The 24,087-nt window shown below is 35.5% G+C and overlaps 1 protein-coding gene across 3 annotated transcripts in view; it reads right to left on the reverse strand.

Annotated features, from left to right (window-relative positions):
• The window catches only part of KIF5C (kinesin family member 5C), a 91,751-nt gene that overhangs the window by 40,833 nt on the left and 26,831 nt on the right, over positions 1–24,087 (reverse strand). For all 3 annotated transcript variants that reach the window (XM_015822063.1, XM_015822071.1, XM_015822054.1), the window contains exons 3-8: positions 22,810–22,883; positions 18,182–18,286; positions 10,911–10,959; positions 7,306–7,361; positions 2,910–2,997; positions 468–592 (exon numbers count right to left, since the gene is read on the reverse strand). In XM_015822063.1, the coding sequence (XP_015677549.1) occupies positions 468–592; positions 2,910–2,997; positions 7,306–7,361; positions 10,911–10,959; positions 18,182–18,286; positions 22,810–22,883 (497 nt within the window). The remainder of the gene's footprint in view (positions 1–467; positions 593–2,909; positions 2,998–7,305; positions 7,362–10,910; positions 10,960–18,181; positions 18,287–22,809; positions 22,884–24,087) is intronic.

Here is a 24,087-nt window from a genome sequence, read left to right on the forward strand (position 1 = left end):
GCTTTCATCTTTTTGCTAGATATTACCTCATTTCTTTAGGATAATAGATATTTAGGAGTGGCTTATCCCCTATCTAAACACACAATGAAACACTGTTTTGAATTGGCACATATTATATCCAAGGCTATCTATTTGCTTATCGGGCAATCATCTAGCCCCTCCCTGATGGAGATGGGAGCTTTACAAATAGGAAATATAAGGAAATAAATAAAATCTAAAACCTTTATCCGTTTCAAGTGTGATTTATGCAGTGCTTTTTTTCTTTAAAAAAAAAAAAGGTGCTGGAACTCACACACGTCATACAACCTGCCTTGCCTACCCTACAAGGTTCTATCCAAAAAAGGTGCCGGAACTCCGTTCTGGGCGTTCTATGACAAAAAAAAAGCCCTGGATTTATGAGTCATGAATTTCAAAAGGTCCTACCTTGTAGTCAAGAATTTTATGTGTAGCAGTAACAGGATCATTACCTTTTCACTCCCAGCAAGATCTACTAGATAAAGCTTCCCACTGAGTTTTTTTTCAGTTTCCACATTCTCTTGTTTGATATTAATTAGGAAGATACTGTGACTTCTAGAACTGTGTTCATTCATGTCTATGAAGAGAAAATGCAATAAGCTAATCATGCTCTTTTAAGTTTTTTTTAATCTATCTCTTCTAAATTCCATTAAACCATCATCCTTATTTGATTTCCTTGTTTTTATCAGCGAAGACTAAAGTTGGCCCTTATCTGTCATAGCAGTTCTTCAGAATTCATTTCCGAATGGAGCTTCCGTGTGAGTGCAAGCGCTCTCTGCTCGCACAAGTGGAGCTTCACGTGCCTGCACTTGCCCATTTCTCCCGCGGCCTGGTTTTGAACAGCCTGCGGCCTGGTACTGAGCCACAGCCCCGGGGTTGGGGACCTCTGCATTAATCCACCTTCCTTTTAATCAGGGACAGCTTGCTCACTATATTAAGAGACATTGTGAAAAGCCTTTTGAAAATCCAAGTACAGGTGGTTCTCAACTTATAGCCATTCGTTTAGTGACTTTTTGAAGTTACAATGGCACTGGAAAAAAGTGATTTACAACTGGTCCTCACACTTAACAACCGTCACAGTATCCCCCTAGTCACATGATCGAAATTTAGGCACTTGGCAAATGGCATGCATTTATGACGGTTGCAGCCTCACAGGGTCATGTGATCACCATCTGCAACCTTCCCAGCTGGCTTCCAATAAGCAAAGCCAAGCTGGATTCAGTTAAAGACCACATAATTCACTTAACAAGTTTGCTGAACAAGTGTGGCAAAAAAAAATCATAAAATTAGGGACAAATCTCCTAATAACTACTTTGCTTAGCAATGGATATTCTGATCCCAACTGTGGTCAGACGTCAAGGACAGCCTGTGTAGTGGGGGAACTGAATTAGCCTGTTGTGTTTAGGGCAAGAAGAGGGCATGTTTGGGGGGGGGGCATTTATGAAGTTGTTAAGACTCCTGGATGAGGAGAATAACTCCGGCACAGTTAAAAATAAGTTGTTTTTATTGTTTTCACATTCAGGCAGGCACCTGAATACATGATTAAAGCACAGAGCCCAGGTCCATCTGGAATGTAAGGCTAGAATTGTGTTAGGAGGGTTTATCTCTTTTTGTACTGTGTGTGTAACCTAATCTTCCTTTGTTACCTTTCCTGATGTTGACTTATTTTGAATGAATCCTGGAGTTGACAGGTTGTCTTCTAATACCTGATTCAGCATGGCTAAGCTATCAGCTCCCTAAATTTTGTTTTTCCCTTTCTTTAATTAGCCAGAGCCAGGATGCAGATTTCCCCTTCAATCCTGTTCTGGTTTCTCCAGAGATCTGGTGTGGAAATGAGAAACTGGTTTATAATGGAGGCCTGATGGCAGTAAGGAAATCTAATTTTACACTCACTGTTCACCTCCACACATGGGCTATGTCCAAATCAAAGTACCCAGAGGGAGGCCTGATTCAATTTGTCATTCAGTCATGTACAACCTTTGGTCACTCTATGGCAGGGGTCTTCAAACTTGGCCCTTTTATGACTTGTGGATTTCAACTCCCAGAATTCCTCAGCCAGACATGCTGGCTGAGGAATTCTGGGAGTTGAAGTCTACAAGTCATAAAGGGGCCAAGTTTGAAGACCTCTGCTCTATGGATCAGCACTCTCCATACCTCTCTATCTCACACTGCCTCCTTCAGATCCATCATGGTCATCCCACTGTCATCCTTTACAGTAGCCAGCCAACGAATATTAGGGAGGCCCCTTCAAGCCTGACATACCTTATTATACATTTATACCTTTGAGGTCTTCTATTTACATGCTTGTCAAAAACTTCAAAAAAAATCTAGAATGTTTTATCATCATTCTAAATTATAAAACATTACAATGATTTATAATCAAGTGCACGTACACAGTTGCATCCACTAATCATTGCATGAAATACTTTTGCCAATACAACTGTGGAATATTGCTTACTTAACTGTTCAGAAAATAATGGCCATACATTTTTAAATATTTGACCTTGAAAATAATTACTGAGGTTTAATATTCCTGGTTGCTCAGCAATAAAGGCTACATTCCATGAAATGTTTATTTTAAAAGAAAATGCTGATCTCCATTTGAAGCAAGGATCTGCAGTGCATTTGTTCAGTAAGTATTTTAAAATCCAAAGACCAACATTCTTAAGCTTCAAAATGTCACTTGTCATTTAAAAAAAAACTTTCAAGTCACGTATCTAGTAATCTATTTAATTGCTATGTAACAGAGTTTAACTTGAAGACACTAATGAATTTGATGAAGAAAATGTATATTTTCTTGACTATTGTAAAATTATTGTTAATTTCAGCATGACAGTAATTGAAATTATGTTTTTAGAATGTAATTGCAGACTTAGAAATGTATAAATGCTTACTGGTAACAGCTACGTGACGGTTTGTTTTCCCTTCATCAATGACATCCATAACTTCTTCAGGACTAGACACAAATCTCTCTGTGCAGCCCTAGAAATGTGAAATTCAACATTTTTTTTAGGTGAAACGTTCACTGGAAACAAACCTAAACCAGTAACTGTAGCTTCTCAAAAGCTCAATTTATAAGCCTATATAAAAAGAACTCAAAATTTCAGATAATAACCAAGAAACAGCTGCAGAAATATATAAGAGGACCATGTACAGTATATGGCCAATGCCTTCATTGGTCATAATTAACCTATAACCAATCTGAAAAATTTACATGATTGCTCAGAGATTTGTGCAGGTATGGAACTTGATAAAACAATTCCTAGCTGTGTAGATAACTGATCCTGCATCCATGGATTCTTTTGTAGACCCATCTCACAGCATACTTTAGGCTCTCACCATTCAAGAGAATGAATACCATTTCATCATGTGATTGGGAAACTAGATTTTATACCCCATTTATACGCACACTTTGCATCTCTAGTTTGTTTTGGGTATCTATGCATGGTTCCAACATCTGTTGAAGCTTATCCTACTAAAAAACGGGGGGGGGGGGAAATCCTATGATTTGCATTATATTCATTATGCATTAATGGAACTAATTAATTTCAAAGAAATGATTAACAAAATGAGACTATTAAAAAATAAACATTTTGGATAAAGGAAGTATTATCTACACAATTTTGATGAGAATATTATGGAAGAAAAATGAAGAAAATCTCTCAGCAAACACATTTAGTCAAAAGCGAATACAGGTATTCCCTCCATAAATGCATCCAGGTTGGACTGACTTGGGGGATTTTCAATACCATTCACATGTAGATTTTTTCTCCTCCACAACTATAATTCTAAAAAAAGGGGTTCATCTATCCAAAAGGTCACTGGGTTGAATTTCAGTCTCATGGGTTTGCAATCTATCTTCATATCTAAGCATATTTTTTTGGGTTGCATCTGTTTTAAATCACTCTTAAGCTTAGCCAGATCTTAAAAAATGGGGGAAAGATGGTGACCTGGAAAAATTGGATGAAAGCAGGAATGCTGAATTTGGACCAATTGATAGATGATTGGGATGAATTTGTAACATATACTGCATTAAGAGGCAAATATCTATTAGATGTAGCTTAGTGGAAATATTTACATTTGTTAACAATATCAGTTGGACCAGCAGCTTTTTTAGCTTCTCAGATATCCCAGACAGAACTGGTCATTTTTTTAAAAAAAACCTAAAAACCTACTATTAGTTTCTGAAGTTATTTGTTATCTATAAATCAATTTGATATGCACATGTGAAGAAATGAGTGGTATAAAGAATTAGAGGTTTCTATATTGCTAACACAATGGGAGAGCGTCTTCACTTCTATAGCAAGAGTGTCAATGGATCTTAAGCTACAACTTATACAACAAAATATTTAGAATTTACTGGACTCCATAATGTCTATATAAAAAAGGATTGACTACTACACCAGTTTTCTTGGAAATGTAATAAGGACAATGCTTTTTTAAAACACATGCTTTTACAATGTCCTATACTTACTAAGTTTAATAGTGAACTAATAGATGTGATCTGCGATAAATGCTAAAATTTTCAGAAGACAATATTGTTTTAAATTACGTACATTGTATATGGAATTTGACAACTGGCCACGAAAATTAATTCTCCAGGTCCTTACTATAGGTGAGACTAATATTGCAACATAGGAAAGATAAATGTGTGACCCCATTTACTCAACTGATTGAAGACTGATTACATTTTCTACTTATGAAGATTGCCAAATAATAAGTATAATAAAAAATAATAATGTAAGGCTAAGGAAATATGGGACATATTGATACAAAATATGATTGGCTAAAAAAAAATAGGATAGATAGATAGATAGATAGATAGATAGATAGATAGATAGATAGATAGATAGATAGATAGATAGACAGATCATTAGGTAATTATATATATACAATTGTAACTGTTTATTGTTGCAAAAACACATGTAGTTTGGGTTTTTTTCACTTTTTAAGTAATTGTTATGTATATTTTTTGATAATATATTTGTCTCTGTGTTTTGTTTCTCTTTTTCTCTTATTTTAAAAACAATAAAATTTATTTTAAATAATATAGGTAATCCTTGACTTACACTGATAATTTGCACAGGTTGGGGATAGTGCAAGAGAGTGCTTGAGAGGTGTGGTGCAGGTTGGGGAGGGTGCACGAGGATGCCAAGGAGGTGTGGCAAGGGTTAGGAAATTGGGGGGGGGGCTTGTGTGATGCAAGCCTTCTTCATGATAGATAGGCAAATTTCTCAAGAATGATAGAAACGTTGCTAAATAAGACACTACAGGTTTTGGAGTATGACTTTACCTATCAAACTCCGTCTCAGGAGTATAGCTGGGGATATTTTGACATTAAAATATTTTATGACTTGGGAGACAAGTTATTTCAGGTTATCTGCTCTTAATTATCTGTCAAATATGAGATATGAGCAAACAGGTAAACATGAATTAGGTAAAGAATAAAAAGAAGGACCTATTGCAGCTTTCCTAAAGGGGCAGTTTTCAGATTCTTCTTATTTATTGGCAATTCAAATAATCCTGCTAAGCACTTTACTTTACAAACCTCACTGTACAATGAATGAATTATTCTTGAATGCTATGCCAGGCTAAACTAACTTAGTAATCTTTTGACACGATTTTATCATTTTAACTTCTAATGGAATTGCTTTAATTTAAAAAATACTTTTTATTTCAAAAAATGCTTTAAGATAAAACACAGGGCACTACGGATCCTGAAAAATTCATCTCAAAGAACCTTTGGCAACATGCTGGAAAAATAAAATAAAGAAAAACCCCTTAATTATATCCAGTAACTCTTAAGTAATCATTTTGATGAAACAATTAAAGCAAACTGATTTGCTTCATCGAAGAACTCAACAGGCTGAAGGGCTTAGGGCTGGGTGGCTTTAGCATCAGGAGAAGGTGACTGGCATGAAAGCAGCTTTTCCACACTGATGACTTTTCACAACCACTGACCTACAGTACTAGTGAGTTATTACGACAGCCCAGCAGTGTGAAAGGAGTTTTTCTGCACTGCTGGCCTCTTTTATCCACTGGTCAACAAAGGAGAGAATGCCAGAAGCACAAAAGGGCAAGTCATATCACATCACTGTCTTCTTTCAACTGCTTGCTAACCCTTGGAGATAGTTCAACATGGAGATACTCTGGGGTGTTGGGTTGGCCACCTCCAGTGCGTGCAGTGGGATAATCCCTATCAAAGGTGACTAACCTGGGATTCCTCTTGGTAGAAGGATGAAAAACATTTTCCAAGCATGAGCTCTGCAGAGGTCTACAAAGCAGACTCACAAGGAAATAATGACAAAGGGTTTTTGTAGAACGTCAATAAACTGTATACAGAGGCTAAAAAAAATCTTCTGTAGAAATTCAGTAAAGTATGCACTGAAGAAATATTGCAAAGGAACCATGTTGCCTAGGAAGCAGTTTCAAGAAAGTACTTCATTTGAAGATTTCATCAAAACAAAGACCTTTGAAGCTACAATACAGAGTACTTGTTCATAGTCCATTAACACTTCAGACAAACAACTTTTTAGACAAAAGGAATAATGGCACCTAGGTAGGAGGACTGTAGTTTGCAAAATATTACAGGGCTGTCCTTTCCTCCCATCCCAGGGTAGAAAGTAACAGCAAGAAGATCAAATAATCCTTACTCTAACAAACGTATTGATAAATGGGATGCTAAAATAAAATAAGTAATTCCAAGGATTCTATAGCCTAACACCCTTTTCCCTTTACATTAATCTAGCTAATAAGACCTTGAAAATCTACCATGCTTTTGTGAGCTGTTAGGAGGTTAACAAAATTAAAGCATAGATTTTCCAGTTGATTAAAAACAAACTACTTTTTCCCTTCATCCGGAATCAGTATGACGTACTGATGCATGTTAGAGACATTCAGAGAAACAGAAATATTCTACTAGTAAAAGATTATACTTAACCTTTAAGAGGCAGACATCCCTAAATTTAGTTACTATGCTTTTCCGTTTACATTATTTTGTATAATACTGCAACTACTGCTTTCGCAATTTTATTATGGAATTATTCATGTTATGGCTTTGGCTTCTCTTATTCAGGATCTCTTAATCTATTCAACCTTTAGCATATTTTACTATTTGTTTTCAATGACTACCTTGAGTTCTTAGTGTTAAGTCACATTGGTTGTATTTGCAGAAAGATGACACACGTATTTTAAAAAGAAAGTAAATGGGATCACAACTAATTCAAAGTGTATTTGAATTAAATAACTAAAATGGTTTTTTTTTCCTATTATGGGTAGAAGTGCTTTTACCTTGACATATGGGACTCTGTTCTTGTCTTCATGTACTGCAAGATTCGTTTTTGAAACTGTAAGAAACATAAAGGACCATCCATCAATTAATGATGCATATAAATTGGATGACTGGCAAGAAAATCTGAATGTATTATAGTTCCAACAGATGCTTCCACACAAGAAATCAGCAATAAGTGTTTTCATCTAGGATTTGCATATTTCAAACCAAATGGGCTTTACCCTATTAGCTGGTTTAGGTACAAAATAATGACTGAAATGATTTAGCAAGTAATGGTTTGCATATTCACATTAAGGATTATGGAAAGGCTCAGGAACATGAAATGCAAACAAATTAAGGTAAGTGTAAAATGTCCATAAGCTTTATTTGTTATGATGCATAGAGAATTGCATATCACATATAAGGCAAAACAAGATACGGACCAGTTCCACTGTTGATTGGAATCATGCAGGGATACTATAGTTAGGGTTACAGGAATTCCAGGCACAGTGCAAACAAAACTAATGTTGTGGTCTTTTTTTTGGATTAAGTGCCTATTAGATCCTATTCAGATGTTTCATTCTCAGCCCAAACATCATCACTTGTATGTGTGCCCTCTGAGAAATCTTTCAGTATGTTAAACCAAGGCTTGCTACATCAGGCAAATAGAAAATATGGATGAAATAATGATTTCTAGAAAATAGTTAAGTCAAGCTTTTTCAAATGGATGTCCTGGGAAACAATCATTTAAAAACAAAGCCATAAAGCAGAATGCAAAAACTGGAAATTGAAAGAACACAGCATTTTGCTATTCATATGAGATCAGGAATCTTCTTGAACAAAGAATTGGGATTTAAAATAGGGGGGAAAACAGATGTCTTCAACTATGCCATTTCATTCCTTTTAAATGGCTACTACAACTCCTGGATGATAATTATATAAAGCTGTAAAATGCTTCTTAAAGTAATCCATTTAAAGCAAAACAATTATGGAGATCACTCTCAATAATGAAGTAGTAATATATAGAAAAGAATTTTTTTTAGATTAAAGATCCTAGTTTCCACTGCAAAAACTGCAAAACTAGAATCTAGCTGAACATTTCTGACGTACTAGCCCAAAACTAACTTATCGTTAAATAAGAATATGGCACATGGTAAGGATTTCATTAAGGTTGGTAACTTAGTCTACATATTCTCTATCTTACAAAAAAGTGTTATGTGAAAATCTTAATTGACCAAAGCCAAGTAGGGTGGCAGAGGTCAATATCTATTGATCCATCAATAGATCAATATCTATTGATCTAATAGTAGATATGGAAGATTGCAATATGGAGGAGGTCTTCTAATAAGGGACTTCATAACTAAGCTTGATAATTGATCATCTCCCTCCATTGGAACAGACAATTACCCCGATATCCAGACTTATCTGATATATTGTAAACTACTCAATCTGCAAAAATGTATGGAAGAAAGAAAGTAAATATATGCATGGATGTTTGTTAAAAGGAGCGTCTGTGAAAAATATATTGAAGAAAATGAATGATAGATATAAAGTTGTAAAATTAAGAGAAAGTGGAGGGACAGAATAGCTTTGTACAAAGCTAACCTGATCTTGTGATGTGCACTGGATAAAACACAGAAGTGAAGATGCAAGTTTAATTATGAATGAAAAGACTAAAAGGCTAAAATATGTGACAGAACATAAGAAATGTTGACATCGACTGCGGATGCCAGTAGAAATCCATGGACTGAGATATTTCCCCATCACCAAAGTCTCCCAATCGTGTGTGGGTTTTGCTTTTTTAATTATTTGTTGTGCTTGTATTTGTTCTCATGGATCCAAATGGTTTCTAAAGGACACTTGGGGAATTTCACAGCTTTCTGGCAGGCAACAGGAACACTATTTTTTGGTGTCTAGGCTGTCTCCTGTCGAATCATAGATTTTTTTTTTTTGCTTTATTATATTCTATGGAAGTTGCTAAGATTCATAGATTGCAGCGAGATGTAAATAAAAAAAATAAGTAAATAAATGCATGTAAATCCAGGAAATTATAATGGAAGAACCAAATATGAATGTGCAGGAAAACAATACTACACTCTGAATAAAAATGGTCAATAGGAAAAAGTTATTCTGCTAGATCACATGACTGGATGGGTGAGAACGAGGTAAGACAGCACATTATTGGACCGTTTGGAGATCAGGATTATTGAGAACTATCTACTTAAAGTGGTTTAGCTCTTTCAAATACATATGATTTAAATGTAAGTCTATATGTATATGAAGGATAGAAACATGATAGATTAGGTAGGTAGATAGATCAGTAGATGATAGATAGATAGATAGATAGATAGATAGATAGATAGATAGATAGATAGATAGACAGACAGACAGACAGACAGACAGACAGACAGACAGACAGACAGACACAGACAGACAGACAGACAGACAGACAGACAGACAGACAGACAGACAGACAGACAGACAGAGATACTTTAGATAGACAGATATCATTTTTGTTGATTATGATGAATGATTGAGAGAATTAGTGAAACTACAAGTTGAGCACACATTCTTAATTTGAGACATTTTTGGTAGCACTGTGAGTGATCCTAGGGAAAGTGGACAGAAAATGAAACAAAAGTAGACTGAGAGAAGGAGCAGAAAGTTTTTAGAAAAAAGAGGGGATATGGAAACTGCTTCAAGTAGAATAGAATTAATTACATTATAGAGTATTGCAAAAGTCTGTGGAATTACACTAAATATGAAAAGGATGACTGGGAGAATATGAAAAGGATGACTGGGAGAATGCCAGAATGACAGACTGTGGATGAGAAATATATCCTTGAGAATGACTCCTGCAAAAGAACGAAAAAGATATGGAAGTGAAAACCTGCATTTGACAAGGGAAAGCATGCTATTTATGCTTATAATATTCTCCTTAATATTAAAGGGGGAAGGTAGAATCGTAGGAGAATTAGATTACATGCACTTAGCACAGAACTCCTAACGAGAGGTTCAAGAGGTGACAATGGGCAAAATTTGGGATATGTAATAGATGTCTATCACAGGTTGCTCTTTTTTAGCCAAGTCATTGAGATATGTATGTATGTGGGACGGGAAGTCATTGTACATTTATAGAAGAAGAATTATGGATAAGGACAAGGACTCGTGATCTGCGCTTTGTTTAAGGAATAAATGTATAGGGGGAATCATGGGATGTTAGTTGGTTGAGGATATGAATATATCATACATGTAATTTTATATTAATTGTAATATTAAGGATTGTATATTAATTCTAGATACAAATGTCATCCATATCTAATTCTTTTTTTGTAAGAATTCTTTCTTTTTCAGTAATAGTTTCTGATGATCCCAAAGGCACAAGCATCCAAGCAACCCTGTTTTCTGGATTCTGACAGCCCATTTTAAAGAGGGTCTCCAGAGTTCAGTAATTAAAATAATCCTAAAATGTTAAATAGGGGAGAAATGGCAATTTTTGTGCAAATATACAAGGGACAGATTTAATACAGGGCTAAGTGCAGATTTTAGAAAATAAAACAAAATAAACTGTCACAGACAACTATTAATAGATGCATTAAAAATAATAAAACCCTGCTTTACTTACCATCCAATAAATCTCTTATTTTGTCCAGGTAAATCTCAAAGTAGGAAACCTAAATATGAAAGCATGCTGATATTACAAATTCATTTGAAAAAGAAGAAAAAAACTATCAAATAGATTCTTAAAAGTTCTTTGAAAACATAGGGGATATATTTACTCAGCAGTTTCACTCAAACTAAGAGAAAACATTGAGGAAATGTTTTTGTTGATTGCTTCTGGGCATTAGGATATGCCATCTCCATAGAACAAAATGTTTCTTTAGTGGGCCAGAATAGAAGAGGTATCACCTGATGTCCTACTTTCAATCTCTTGTCTTCTGCTGTTATGGACATTAAAATATTAAGGCTGTAACAACTAAAAGCTGCTATCCAAGCTGATTAATCACAGTACTATTTCCAGTAACTTTGGAAAGTTTGGTGTCCTTTGGAATTGTTGTTCTTAATTGCGAAGTCGTGTCCGACCCATCGCGACCCCATGGACAACGTTCCTCCAGGCCTTCCTGTCCTCTACCATCTTCTGGAGTCCATTTAAGCTCACGCCTACTGCTTCAGTGACTCCATCCAGCCACCTCATTCTCTGTCATCCCCTTCTTCTATCGCCCTCAATCTTTCCCAGCATTAGGCTCTTCTCCAGTGAGTCCTTCCTTCTCGTTAGGTGGCCACAGCTTTGGACATAGCTAGATATAATTATATATTATAACTAGCTATATATTAATAATATAATTATTAATTATATTATTTATAATTATATAAATATTATGTATATATATATATTATATAATTATAATTAATAATATAATTATTACCTATTTTTACCAGTTAGTTGTTTTGGGGTTTGCTGATGTATAAACATCAAGCTAAAATGAATGGTGAATATGTTTACTGTGACCAGGATTGGATGGGAGCATGCTGGGCCCTAACTAATTTGGACATTACCCACTATAAGTTTCCAAATCCCTGAAAAGCTAAAAGAATGGAATTATTCCCCCACCTCAACAGCCAAGCAGAACTTTCTTTGGGAATCACCCAGAACTGGTTAAAAGATTGGTGGCTATATAAATGTTTTAAATAAATGAAGTAGGGACAAGAAAAGGATTGAATTCGCTACCAATAACCCTTCACTGGTCCCTTTGTGAAAGACAGGAGCTGATCTATTCGCAAACAGCAGATTTATATCATAATATATTTTTGCATATGTTCCAACTAAGATTGGATATACTCATTACATTTTGATCTGAATTTGATTAAGGGTAAAATTGAAATGGGAGGCTTTAAAAAAAAAAGCATTATCCTAGTTGGCTATGTAAAGGATTTAATAAATTATCTGTAACACTGCCAAAGCTTTGTCTCCTTTTAAAATAATCGCTTCAACAGTGTGTAGGTAGCAGAAAAGAATTATGAGATAAAATTAAAGCTTCAGAAAGGAGTAACTGGTGAAATTATTATTTTTAAAGGAGATTGCAAATCTTAATAGGATTGACTTGGTAAGAGTTCAAACCATACATTTTATTTATTTATCTATCAAATTTTTATAACAGCCCATCTCACCAAAAGCAACCCTCGGCGGCATCCAACAATAAGCTAAATGCATCATTAAGTATATATTCCTCTTATAAAATTCACAGTGTCTCACTACAAGGAAGAGGGGAAAAAGGCATACTAAGATCTCAGACTTTTCCCTGTCAATGAGCAAGCAAGGACATGTATAGTCTATGGAGATTATTTGGAGCTATATTGCATATACTGTGGGTGGCAACTATAGCAAAGGCTGACTCCACAAGTACTTTTTTTAAATGCTCTTGGGAAAAGATCATATCTCTATATTCCTTTACATTATGCATGTATCAAAAGGTACAGGATGTTCCCCCAGAAGAAAATGTTCATTATCCTAAGACTGGATCAATATCCATCAGGGCTTTACCATATTAAATAGTTCCTTCCGCTGTAGGACTCAGGACTACAGCATAAAAAGGCACAACAATACAAAGGGTGTCTTTAAACATGCATAATATATTTCCCATCATTCAGCAACAAGTTCCCCAATGTAACTAGAATTAGGAACAATCAAGATGGAAGACTTGAGCCACAGTGCCTGTTAATTTTGAGCCGTAAGCAGATTTGGGATCAAGAGAGGATTATTATAGACTGCTTTGCTTATCAACTGAAAGGATTTTAAGAAGAGGGCAATTAAAGGCTAGGGAGCTATGAGGACAGCAATAAGAGTGGGTCTAGGACAGGGGTCTTCAAACGTGGCCCTTTTAAGACTTGTGGACTTCAACTTCCAGAATTCCTCAGCTAGAGTGCCTGGCTGATGAATTCTGGGAGTTGAAGTCCACAAGTTATAAAAGGGCCAAGTTTGAAGACCCCTGGTCTAGGACAACTCACCACGGCCAATTCACCAGGGCCAACTTACCAAAGTCAATTTGCCACAGCCAACTCGCCGCAGGACAAAAGTTATATAATATTGAAGAAACAGTGAAATAGAATAATTAAAGAAAGGATGCAAAAGGAGGGACATAATGAAATGTGAATGACAAATATTAAAATCAATTTTTTTATTATTTTAAATAATTAAATAAAATAGTTGAATTGTCCCATGGCGAGCTGGCTACGGTGAGTTGACCATGGTGAACTGGCAGCGGTGAGTTGGCCATGGCAAGCTGTCCCATTCCAGTAAGAGGAGGATCAACCATGACAAAGGGCATAGTGTCCCACAACAATAACGTTTAGAATACTACCAAATGAGATGAGGAGAATTCAACGCTTCAATATAGAAAGATCTGCAAGAATGGAACTGCAAAAAGAGAGTAAAAAAAAAACACACCCCAAAATTGGAAATAAAGCATTAGTTTTATATTTCAAAGTCCTATGCCCACAATAAATATTTTGGAAGAAATCTTTTAAGACAGGGGTGTCAAACTCAATTTCACTGAGGGCCACATCAGCATTGCGGTTGCCCTCGGGGGCTGGGTGGGTGTAGCCAGGGTGGGTGCGGCCTACTGGGTGGGCGTCGAATGGGTGTGGCCTATTGGGTGGGCATGGCCAGCTCTACATCATTCACGTCAAGGGGGCCTGTAGGGGCCTGGGCAGGAGTGGGACAGATCTGAGGGTCTCTGGCAGAAGAGGGTGGGACCGGGGCAAGTGCCAAGGCGTGGTCCACTGGAGGAGCCTCACCGTTCCTCTCAGGCCATGTGGGGGGGCTGGATGGTGGTGTGGGCTGCCCAGAGCCCCGGGCAGCAGAGGTCAAATGCCCAGCCTGGCCCTCGAGCACCAGCCCCACTTCCCCAAGGGGGTGCCCAGCTGCACTTACCTCTTCCTCTAGGCTGCTGCTGCTGTGCTTGCTCTCCTTAGCCAGGTTGCTCATGATGGGTACGAGGGCAAAGTCAGAGGGAGGCCCATTCCCTCTCCATGGGAGGAGACCTGGCTTTGTATCCAAAGCTTCCTTAGCAATAGGATGGGAGACCCCAGGATAGGCCAGGAAGAGGGGGCAAGGGGATGGTAAAAGGGCAGCAGGACCGGACTAAGACAGGACTTCCCTCAGACCCTCCCTCTCCTTCTTTCCTTCTTTCCTTTCTTCCTTCCTAAGTACAGAGTTGTGGGAAAATATTTGAGATGAGGGAGGGAGAAAAACAGGCAAGAAACGCAGCTAGGGCCAGGGCCAAGGCAGCGGGGGCCGTTCCCTCACTGTTTCCAGTATGGCTTCGCTGGCCACATGAAACCATTTCGCGGGCCGCATCTGGCCCCGGGTCTTGTGTTTGACATGTCTGTTTTAAGAGATCTTCCAATATGCAAGCTCAATAAAACCCAACATACTAAAAATTAATTCGCCAGCAAATAAAAATAGACAATCGTCCAATAGTCAATCTCCCCAAACAAAGATTGAGAGACTGCATTGAGAATACCTGCGAAAGATCACAACCTGTCATTTAAAAGCTTCTTTTCAACTTAGAAAATATAATTTGCAACCAGTACAAAGCAAACTGGGAAAGATTTTGCAGAGTGAAGGAGGAATTATATGAGAATCTCGCTCATTGCTGCATGGTTTATTGAAAATAAATGTATTGCGTTTAGTGACACTTACTCATAAGTAAACATGCACATAATTGTACTTTTGAGTGTCTAGCTCAGATGCTTTTATTTAAAAAACCAAACAGGGAATGAATAAATGCTCATAAATTTTATCAGATCTAGAAAAAAAACCTGTTGGCCTCAGACTGGAAAACAATCTCACTGCATTCTTTAAAAACTGCATAAATTATTATACTGTTGTACTTCTTTCTGTATAAATTATTAACAAGCATGAATAATTATTGATTCCTAGTCTAACTTGGAATTTCTCCAAAGTGCTTGCATTTTAAGTTTGCTTATAAGTCTGGTATCATCACTTTTACTTGACTTTTGGGTTTCTGCCAGAGGTGTATTGTCATCAGGAATTTATAACTAGAAAGCTAATGTAATCATTTGTCTAAAATCTCCACCCCCTTCCTCCAGCTTGAAACTATGTACCTAACAGTCTAAGATTTATATATATATAATATATAAATTATATATATATCCATATGTTTCATATACAATTTACTTGAAATTAGATTTTTTTTTTGCCTTTCTCATTTTTTTCATCATATAAGGATACCTATGTGTCTGAGTAAGTTCTTATTCATTTATTTTCATTTAAAGAGCAATGTTTCAACAATGACACTTTATCCAGAAAAGCATACATTGCATAAATATTTGTTTCAGAGCCAAAACATCTGTTTTCAAATGACGCTTCTTTTGTATATTCAGATTGCCCAGTTACTGACTAATGTTCATTTATATATGCTGTCCTAGCAATATGAAGCTAAGCCAATTTTATTATATGACCTCATGTAGGATAAATTTAAGAATATCTGAACAGGCTAATTAGAAATACATTTTTCTTCCATTTCTGCATTTAAGAGGTTATGGAAAATATACACAGTGTAGTGTTTTGTTTAACATCCAGACCAGTGGTGGCGAACCTATGGCACGGGTGCCCGAGGCGGCACTCAGAGCCCTCTCTGTGGGCATGCATGGCGTCGCTCCAGTCCTAGGCCTTCAGCTGGGTTTTATAAAACCTTTTCGCTTTAGGCCTCCACCGCCGTGTACAAAAAAAAAAAAGGTTCGATAAATCAGTCAATTTCAACTTCTCATGGAAAAAAAAGATCTTGCAAAGTTGGAATTGACTGATTGAACTTTTTAGTCCCACCCAGTCTGCCATTACCACCGCAGCCACGCCAATCCAATGGGCCACTCCCAGCCAATGGGCCACACCCAGCCAATGGGCCACACCCACCCGGCACCCGATGATGGATAAGTGGATTTTGGGTTGCAGTTTGGGCACTTGGTCTCTAAAAGATTCGCCATCACTGATCCAGACAGTTTAAAAAAGGCTATTGTATATAAAAAATTATTAGAGTCAATGACTGTCTTACAAAAAAGGTCTGTTTCTTTAAAGGTCTGTTTCTTTAAATCCAAAATCTAGTGGTGCTAATCCATCAAGAAATGTTCATATAACTAAATCTTTGTTACACGAGTGAAAATCATAAATAGGATCAACTGTGAAATGGCTTTTTATATGCTTGTTAAGAACAATTTATGCAGCACTGGAGAACCAATGATGTAAAAGATTTTTGTAAGTATTAAAGTCAGAATTGTGCAAGCAACAACTAGCAATAGCAGTAACACTTAAGACTTATAAGAATGGAAAACTGAGTCAACCTTGAGCTGGTGAGGATCAAACTCCTGGCAGTGAGCAGTGAGTTAACCTGCAGTGCTGCATTCTAACCACTGTGCCACCATGGCTCATGCAAAAAGCTGCTTCAATTTGAATCCAATGGCCTGGTAGATTACTTACCAAGCCCAATTAATATTATCTAGATATAAATCAGTAAACTTTAGAATAAAAACTAATGGTGATTAGCATTAATCAAAATTATTACAATAATACAACAATAAATCAACCAAAGGAAAAGGAAGTCCCAATTAAACAGAGAACTGCTGTGAATTACCTGAAAGACAATACATAGAAAAAAGAGGCCATCTGGATACATCATTAAAACTAAACCCTGAAATGTCATCACCAGTAAATTAGGCAAATCTGTATGTTTCTGTAGCTCCTTATCAGAGAATTAAATTCATTTTCCAAATTCTTTTCCTTCTTAGAAAAGTGACATCAACAATGCATCCACCGATGAGTAATCATGTTATCCAGAAATAATGTGTCATGTGTTTGGTTGAAGCGCTTAACCAACACAAAGAAGGATAAGTATTTTGGAAGTAACATTGTTTTTTTCTGGAAAGAACTTATGCACATTATGAATTTATTACTGAACTATTTAAAAATTAAGCATGACATGTGAATGTAATCTTTATAGTTATTAGTGTGGGGTGGTAATTTAGAAAAAGTGCTGAATATTACTCTGTCTTAAAATACATATAGATCACGTTTTTGACATAAATGTCTAATCTAAGTAACATTTTGTGCACTCTTATTGATGAGGACATTATTTTTTTCTAGCAAAGCAATAAAAAAATGGCCCAATCCAAATAATTGCTATTAGATAAAGTGTATTCTTTTTTTAAAAAACAAATTGCTTTTTTGTTGTTTTAATTGTGTTTGTTACTTTACTATGAATATGATACCTCAATGTCATGTCAATCAAAAAACATTTTATCTACACAGTGCAATACTAATTCTATCAAATCAAGCATAATCTCTCATCCCAGGATCATCCAGTAGCTCAATGAAAGGCAGAATGTACTAAACTCCTAAATTTTGATTGTATGTTCTAGAGTGACATGTAACTACTTCCTTTCCATAGTAAAATACAGACTGAACTAGCTCCAAATATACTGCTTATGCTTATTATACTCCAAAAGAAGTGTCTTCATTTTGTCTAGAAAACTGAGTTACTAGAGATATTATGATGTCCAGATATTGCACTGATTGAGATTTTTTTTTTAATCTCACTACTTGGTTTAATTTTATTGAAGGTACATTTGAGGAAATTAATCACCCAATATCCACTTTTAGTACCAACAATGCAGATATAAAAAGTCATTGTCCCAAAAAATGGATGGATAGGAGGGCAGAATCTTTTCTTAGCAACTCTGTGGTGACAAACCATAAATCCAAATTTATTCTCTGAGGAACAAAAATGTATACATATGGAGAATAGTAAATGTCAAGGAAAGAGATTACCACATTCACAATGGGGGTTTCCCCCCCCCAGTTTGATCATTATATGATGTTACCTTTATATGGAATTCTAGATTTTCATCCATGGAATAAATGTGATCAAAGATGTCATGTGCAATTCTTGGAATTATTCCCATCAGCTGTGGGTCATGCAGTTTCCCCTAAAAGTGCAAAAAGAAAATGAAGTTAATCATATCATTTTCTGGAAATTAAAGTAGTCATCTACTACTTATTCAAGGAAAAGCCTAATTAAGATAGCTAATTTATATTGATGTTAATATACTGGTATTAAACAGTGCCACAGAATTTCTACGACGGAGTCCAATATCAATCCACAGTTCACCTCCAGCTCTAGCAAAGCCAAAACCAAAACCAAGTCATTATTTTTTAACATAGAGTAATAATGTCAACCAAGCTATTAAAAACAAATAAAAGGGAGACTTCCATCTTAAATACTAAAACTGAATTACCTAATAGTAAGAAATTAATGAGAAATGGAAGAATGGAAGATGGAAGTATAATAAAATCTGCTGATTGTTTGGTCAGGCTTAATGCCAGCAGTGTCTGCCTGCACAATCAGCTTTCCTTTGCTTTACTCAGACCTTTAAAGAAAAAAAAAATATTTTTCCTGACTACATGCCTTTTTTCACTTTTCCCCAGAAGTAGAAATTAGCCAGGGCTACAATAATGAAACTCTATTGGCGTCAATAGTAGAAACATAACAAAAGCATGAAATATGAAAATAAGAAGTGGAAAATGTGGTTTGTCTTCTTTTACCTCATGATTTTAAGATCATGGTCATTCTGGCTGAAATACTGGGCTCTTAATCTGAACATATGTACTGTATATGTATCCAGGGATACAGGTAGATACACAGAATGATTTCAAGAACAAAGGACATCATACAAATCCTCCCCACAAAATGAAAAATGTTGCAAACATCAGAACCTAATATTTTTCATTACACACATGGAATTTAAAACTGAAAAGATATAAAAATTCATTGACTATTATTCTGCAGGGCTATGAAAAGATATTCACATATGTTCAGGCAGACTCAAATACTTCGCAAAGTGTGCTTGTTAATAAAGAATATAAGAGAAAATGAATGGAGACAAATTGCAGGATATAATCATTTCAGGGAATAAAGTACATAGACTCAGAGCACTAATGTCAGATTTCAAAAGAAGCAGATTGATGCAAACCAATTTTCAGAAATTTCTATCTCAATTACTCACATTATAATCCAATGTGAGCAATTCAATATACATTTATTCGGTTTCAGAATTAAGAATATGAAACATAAAATTGATTGAACTCTTTTCTGACATGGAGGTTAGAGGGGAAAAAAAATCATGATAAGAAATGAAATATCTGGGTTATATGGATAACCTGCAATTTTCTGAAATTCTAGGGCGGCACTAGTTTTCCACTGTAAAAAAATAAGCTTTTTTATTATCACCTGTGAACAATAGATTCTCTGTGAAGTTTTTACATTGTTTAAGCCGTGGAAAAAAGAATCTGGATTTTCTAAAACTGCAGAAAGAATTTCTAATTAAAACATATTTTCATTTACAATTTGATCCAGATACATTAGTAGCATCTAAAACATGTAGATTACAGTCAGTGTTAAATTGTGTTCTGAATACTAAATCTACGTTTTAAATAACCAATTATACATTATATTGTCAAGGTGGATATCAATTATTTGCAATAACTTTTGAATTAAAAAAATTGGTTATCCTATATTAAATCAATGATTAAGCTCTTAAAGATTATCTTAAAGATGTATCTTAAGCTCTCAAACGTGACTAACAACATTTTTTCATGTTTTTGCATTATCTTAGATAATATTTTAATAGACTTGTCAACTTCATTATTCTAGAACTATAAAATAAGAAAGGGGGCATTCAGACATAATGATATGAAATTGTCTTGCTATTCTTCCATTTTGATTTTAACATATGCAAGCTGATTAATTAGGTTTAACAAAAAGTAATTTGGTTTGAATGTAATTTTGAATCTTATGCAAAAGTTTTGGAAATTTCTGTTCACTTGCAAAACAATAGATTGACTTGATCTCAAACATCAATATTCTTAATAGCCATTCATGTTTACAGCATTCATAAGACTGTCTTACTTTTTATAAGGAACAAACCTGCATGTCACTAGTAACACTTATTGTAAATCAAAGGGGTCATTGTAAGGGTGAACAATTATTATGAATATGTTCTTCTGCTTTCGTTGTATTTTCTTGCACACTTGTATTGGTTTTATAATTTTGATATGGTCAGGTGACTAAATCAATAAAGTTTCCATTCTACTCACTTATATCATGCATATATTTCCATTTTTAACCATCTATTTATATTTTTATTAGAAAATATTTCTAAAATGTTTATTCTATAAAGAAGGTTTACTTGGAATAGTAATTCCAAAATATTTGAAATTATTCAAACACCAAAGTAGCTACCAAATTGGTCTCTGTGGGACCTTATGCTATAACTATATTTGGAATACTGGAAGATATGCAGAGCTGGTAAAAATGAAAAAGAGCCCTCGGTTTAGACAATCAAAGGGCAGAAGTTATACCATCCAAAACACGTTAATCTCTGAGTTGAACATCAAGCAAGCCAGTCAAGCAGTATTGATAATTATAAATATATTTGGGGAGGTAAAATTAAGAATGCAATTAGGTGGACTCCAAATTTTTTTTATCTTCTAGATTAACTCTAGAATGGCTGCTGCCACATAAAACTGCATTTAGTTATTATTTCGAACTATTTTTGACACATTTGTTTGATCCAATTCATTGCTTTACATGGAGAAGCATGCCAAAACCTGAGCAGTGTAATATTCATAGCTCCTTACATTACTTCACAAAAAAATTTAGCAAATCAACCCCTTTCATTTTTCTCAGCTGCAGCTCTTTTTTGCATGGAGAGTCAAGGAATTTGAACCTAAACTATTAAGAAAATTAAAAACGAAAAACAGAATATGGAATAGCTGTCTGACTCTGACATTGCCTTTTAAATTGTCTGTCTGCAAGTAACACGTGGGAAGCAAACATTTTTAAATAAAAGGATGTTCCAGTAATAAACAACATTCCTCTAATAAGATAGCGGACCGTGATGACACCATATATTACACTGCAATAAATACTTGGTTAGGAAGAAATGATTTGACTACTGTTTCCCAAGTGTCTTAAGACTAAATGACTCGTTGTTGACCGTGTCCATTTGAGAATTTCTAAAAAGGGCCCAATTTAGAATATGAGTGCATAATTTAAAATGAAGGTCATTTTATAATACTTCAACCTTCAGAGGCAGATTGTCAGATTTACTTTTATGTTATTATGGTCTTTTTGGAGGACGTGGCAAACAAAATCCCCATATGCTATTTATTGCTTGAAAGTCTTGAAGGATTAACATTTGAAATATGAAGTATTTCATAGTAAAGGTTTTAACTTGAGGAATTAGTAATTCCCAATCCTTACAGAGACTTCCCTCTGAAAGGGATGCTTTACATTACATAAGGAGGATTGAATTAAAAAGAGGATTTAAAAGCATCTACCATGCGATAGATTTAAATCCTTGTAATGAGACACATATAAAAAGAGGCTGCTCCTTTTTTCCTTATTACAATCTGAGCCTGTAACTGCCAACGTGATCTATGTGTCATTTCCCTATAGAGAAATTTAAGACAATCCCTTTGTCTGACACTACTACAAATCTGTTCTCTGAAAGGTAACAAGGAAAGGTGTTAATGAGAAATGTAGACATTCTATTGAGAAAATCAATTGCTTTATTTTAAAAAAAAGATTGATTTCCCTTTTGTGGCAAACAGAATGTCTATTTATTACTGTGGCTTTATTTCACCCCTCCTTCAGCTAATTTGAGGGACTGCTTCTTTCTTAATGATGTAAAATGCAAATAAATCACCAAAATATAGTTTAAAAATGGGTAGGTAAGTTGTAGGCCCAGGACCACAGGAAACTCATTCACATCTTAAGAAGGTGCAATTTGGTGGCAAAATGGCCCTTTTTGGGCAGTATAGGTAACATGTTCTGGAAATTTAGAAAAAAAACCACAACCAAAATAATCCAATTATTTTGATAGTGAAAGACTGTTGCCTAATTTCAGTCCTTTTGGTGGGGATAAAGATAAGTATAGAAATTTTTTGTCCCCAGGGGCCTCCCACCTTTACTTTTCCCCTTTACACCTCCCAAAAGTGTATAAGAGACACCCCAAATTCTCCCCATTCTTCTGGTGACATTATCATGGCCTCCTGCAGCTATCCAGATGATCAGGAGACAGATCTGCAGCCTGGCAACTTTGGAAAGTCCTTATTTCTACCCAAGTCTCAATTTGGAAGAGATTTGATATCTAGGACAGGGGTCTCCAACCTATGGGCCACGGCCTGGTACCAGGTCGTGGCCTATTGGCCACCGGGCCCTGGGAATGTGCAAGCATATTTCCCTGCTTCTGCCTTTCCCTCCGGGCCACCAACCCGGAAAAGTTGGGGAGCTCTGATCTATGATATTCCATTTTTACACAGGTCATAGAAAACCAAACCTGTGCATCTACTGCATCTCTTTAAAGTAACTACATCTTTTCCTGGGAAAAGCACAACAGCAGTGAAAGGCAGCTTTAAACTTTACATCAACTTTAAATTTCAGTCTTACCTCCATAGTATGTGTTTTTCCTGAAGACGTTTGACCATATGCAAAAATAGTTCCATTGTAGCCTTCAAGAACATCTATTAAAAAAAACCACAATAGAAATCTCTTACTGTTATGAAGTACAACCGGTACAAATCACCAAAGGAAAAAGGGTATTATGTGAATGTCGTTATTTAATAAGAAAAGAGGAAAGAATTAAGAAAACAGTTACAGACATCTAGTGGAAAGTGTATCCTGTTGCCAAGAAAGGTAAACACAAATAAATATTTCTCAACATCCAGATCTAATATAGGCAGTTAAAAGCCTTTATTGTTTTCTAAATAATGATCCTTTCAATAATATCCAGATTTCACCTTTACTTACAGAACTCTTTTCCATTTTCTCCAGGATTTCTGTACATATTTTAATTTCTTTGTTTATTGGAAACAAGCAAGAATATAAGCCCAAGAGATGGAGCTAGATTAATCCCAAGCTTAAGCACACGAGGTTGAGAATGTTAATATGCATCTCTAAAAGCATAGAGGAAGCAATCTAATCTAAATAAAGATTAATTAATAAATAAATAAATTAAATAAAGAAGGTTAAGCAATGGCCCCAGTTAGAACTTGGGTGAGAAACTATCAGGGCTGATTGGAAAACTGAAAAAAGTTCCCTATGGAAAAAAAGCAATGACAAACTACTTCACAGTTCTATCCCTAAAAATCTGATCTGAGAAAACAAGGACAAGATTGAGGAAAGATTTTTAGAATAAGGCTGGTGGTCAAGGAAGAGACTTTACTACAGCTCAGATTCCAGGGAGAATGGAAACAAACCTGGATCAAGTATCTCAGCACCAATTGAAAGATATTGGTAAAATGTCTACTTTTTTCCTATTAGAATGTCTTAATTATATCCTGGAAGATGAAAGCAGATTTAAATGAAATGGAATTTGGCCAGAATATATATGGCTTTAGTTATTAAAAGTCTATCCTTGAGGACATTGGCCGATGGGAAAAAAGATATAAGCTAGGAAAATGAGGGTAATAATTTACCTTGTAACATCCTATGTCTTTTGGTGAAGACAAGCCACAAATTCATGCACACAGTCACATCTACACCTTATATTGTGTATTGTTCTTCCTGTACTACCAAAAAAACAAAAACCACTCTACCTCCCACATTTAAAATTGTTTTGTCAGCTTAATGTCAATAAAACTGTAGATAGAGGATTAAAAAAAAGTTACTTATGATTCGGATAAAATGTGGTAATCCGAATATCTGTAACACCTACAATTAGGAAAT

Source organism: Protobothrops mucrosquamatus, unplaced genomic scaffold (assembly GCF_001527695.2).
Source record: "Protobothrops mucrosquamatus isolate PMUCROS unplaced genomic scaffold, P.Mucros_1.0 scaffold_170, whole genome shotgun sequence".
NCBI classification, from domain to species: Eukaryota; Metazoa; Chordata; class Lepidosauria; order Squamata; family Viperidae; genus Protobothrops; species Protobothrops mucrosquamatus.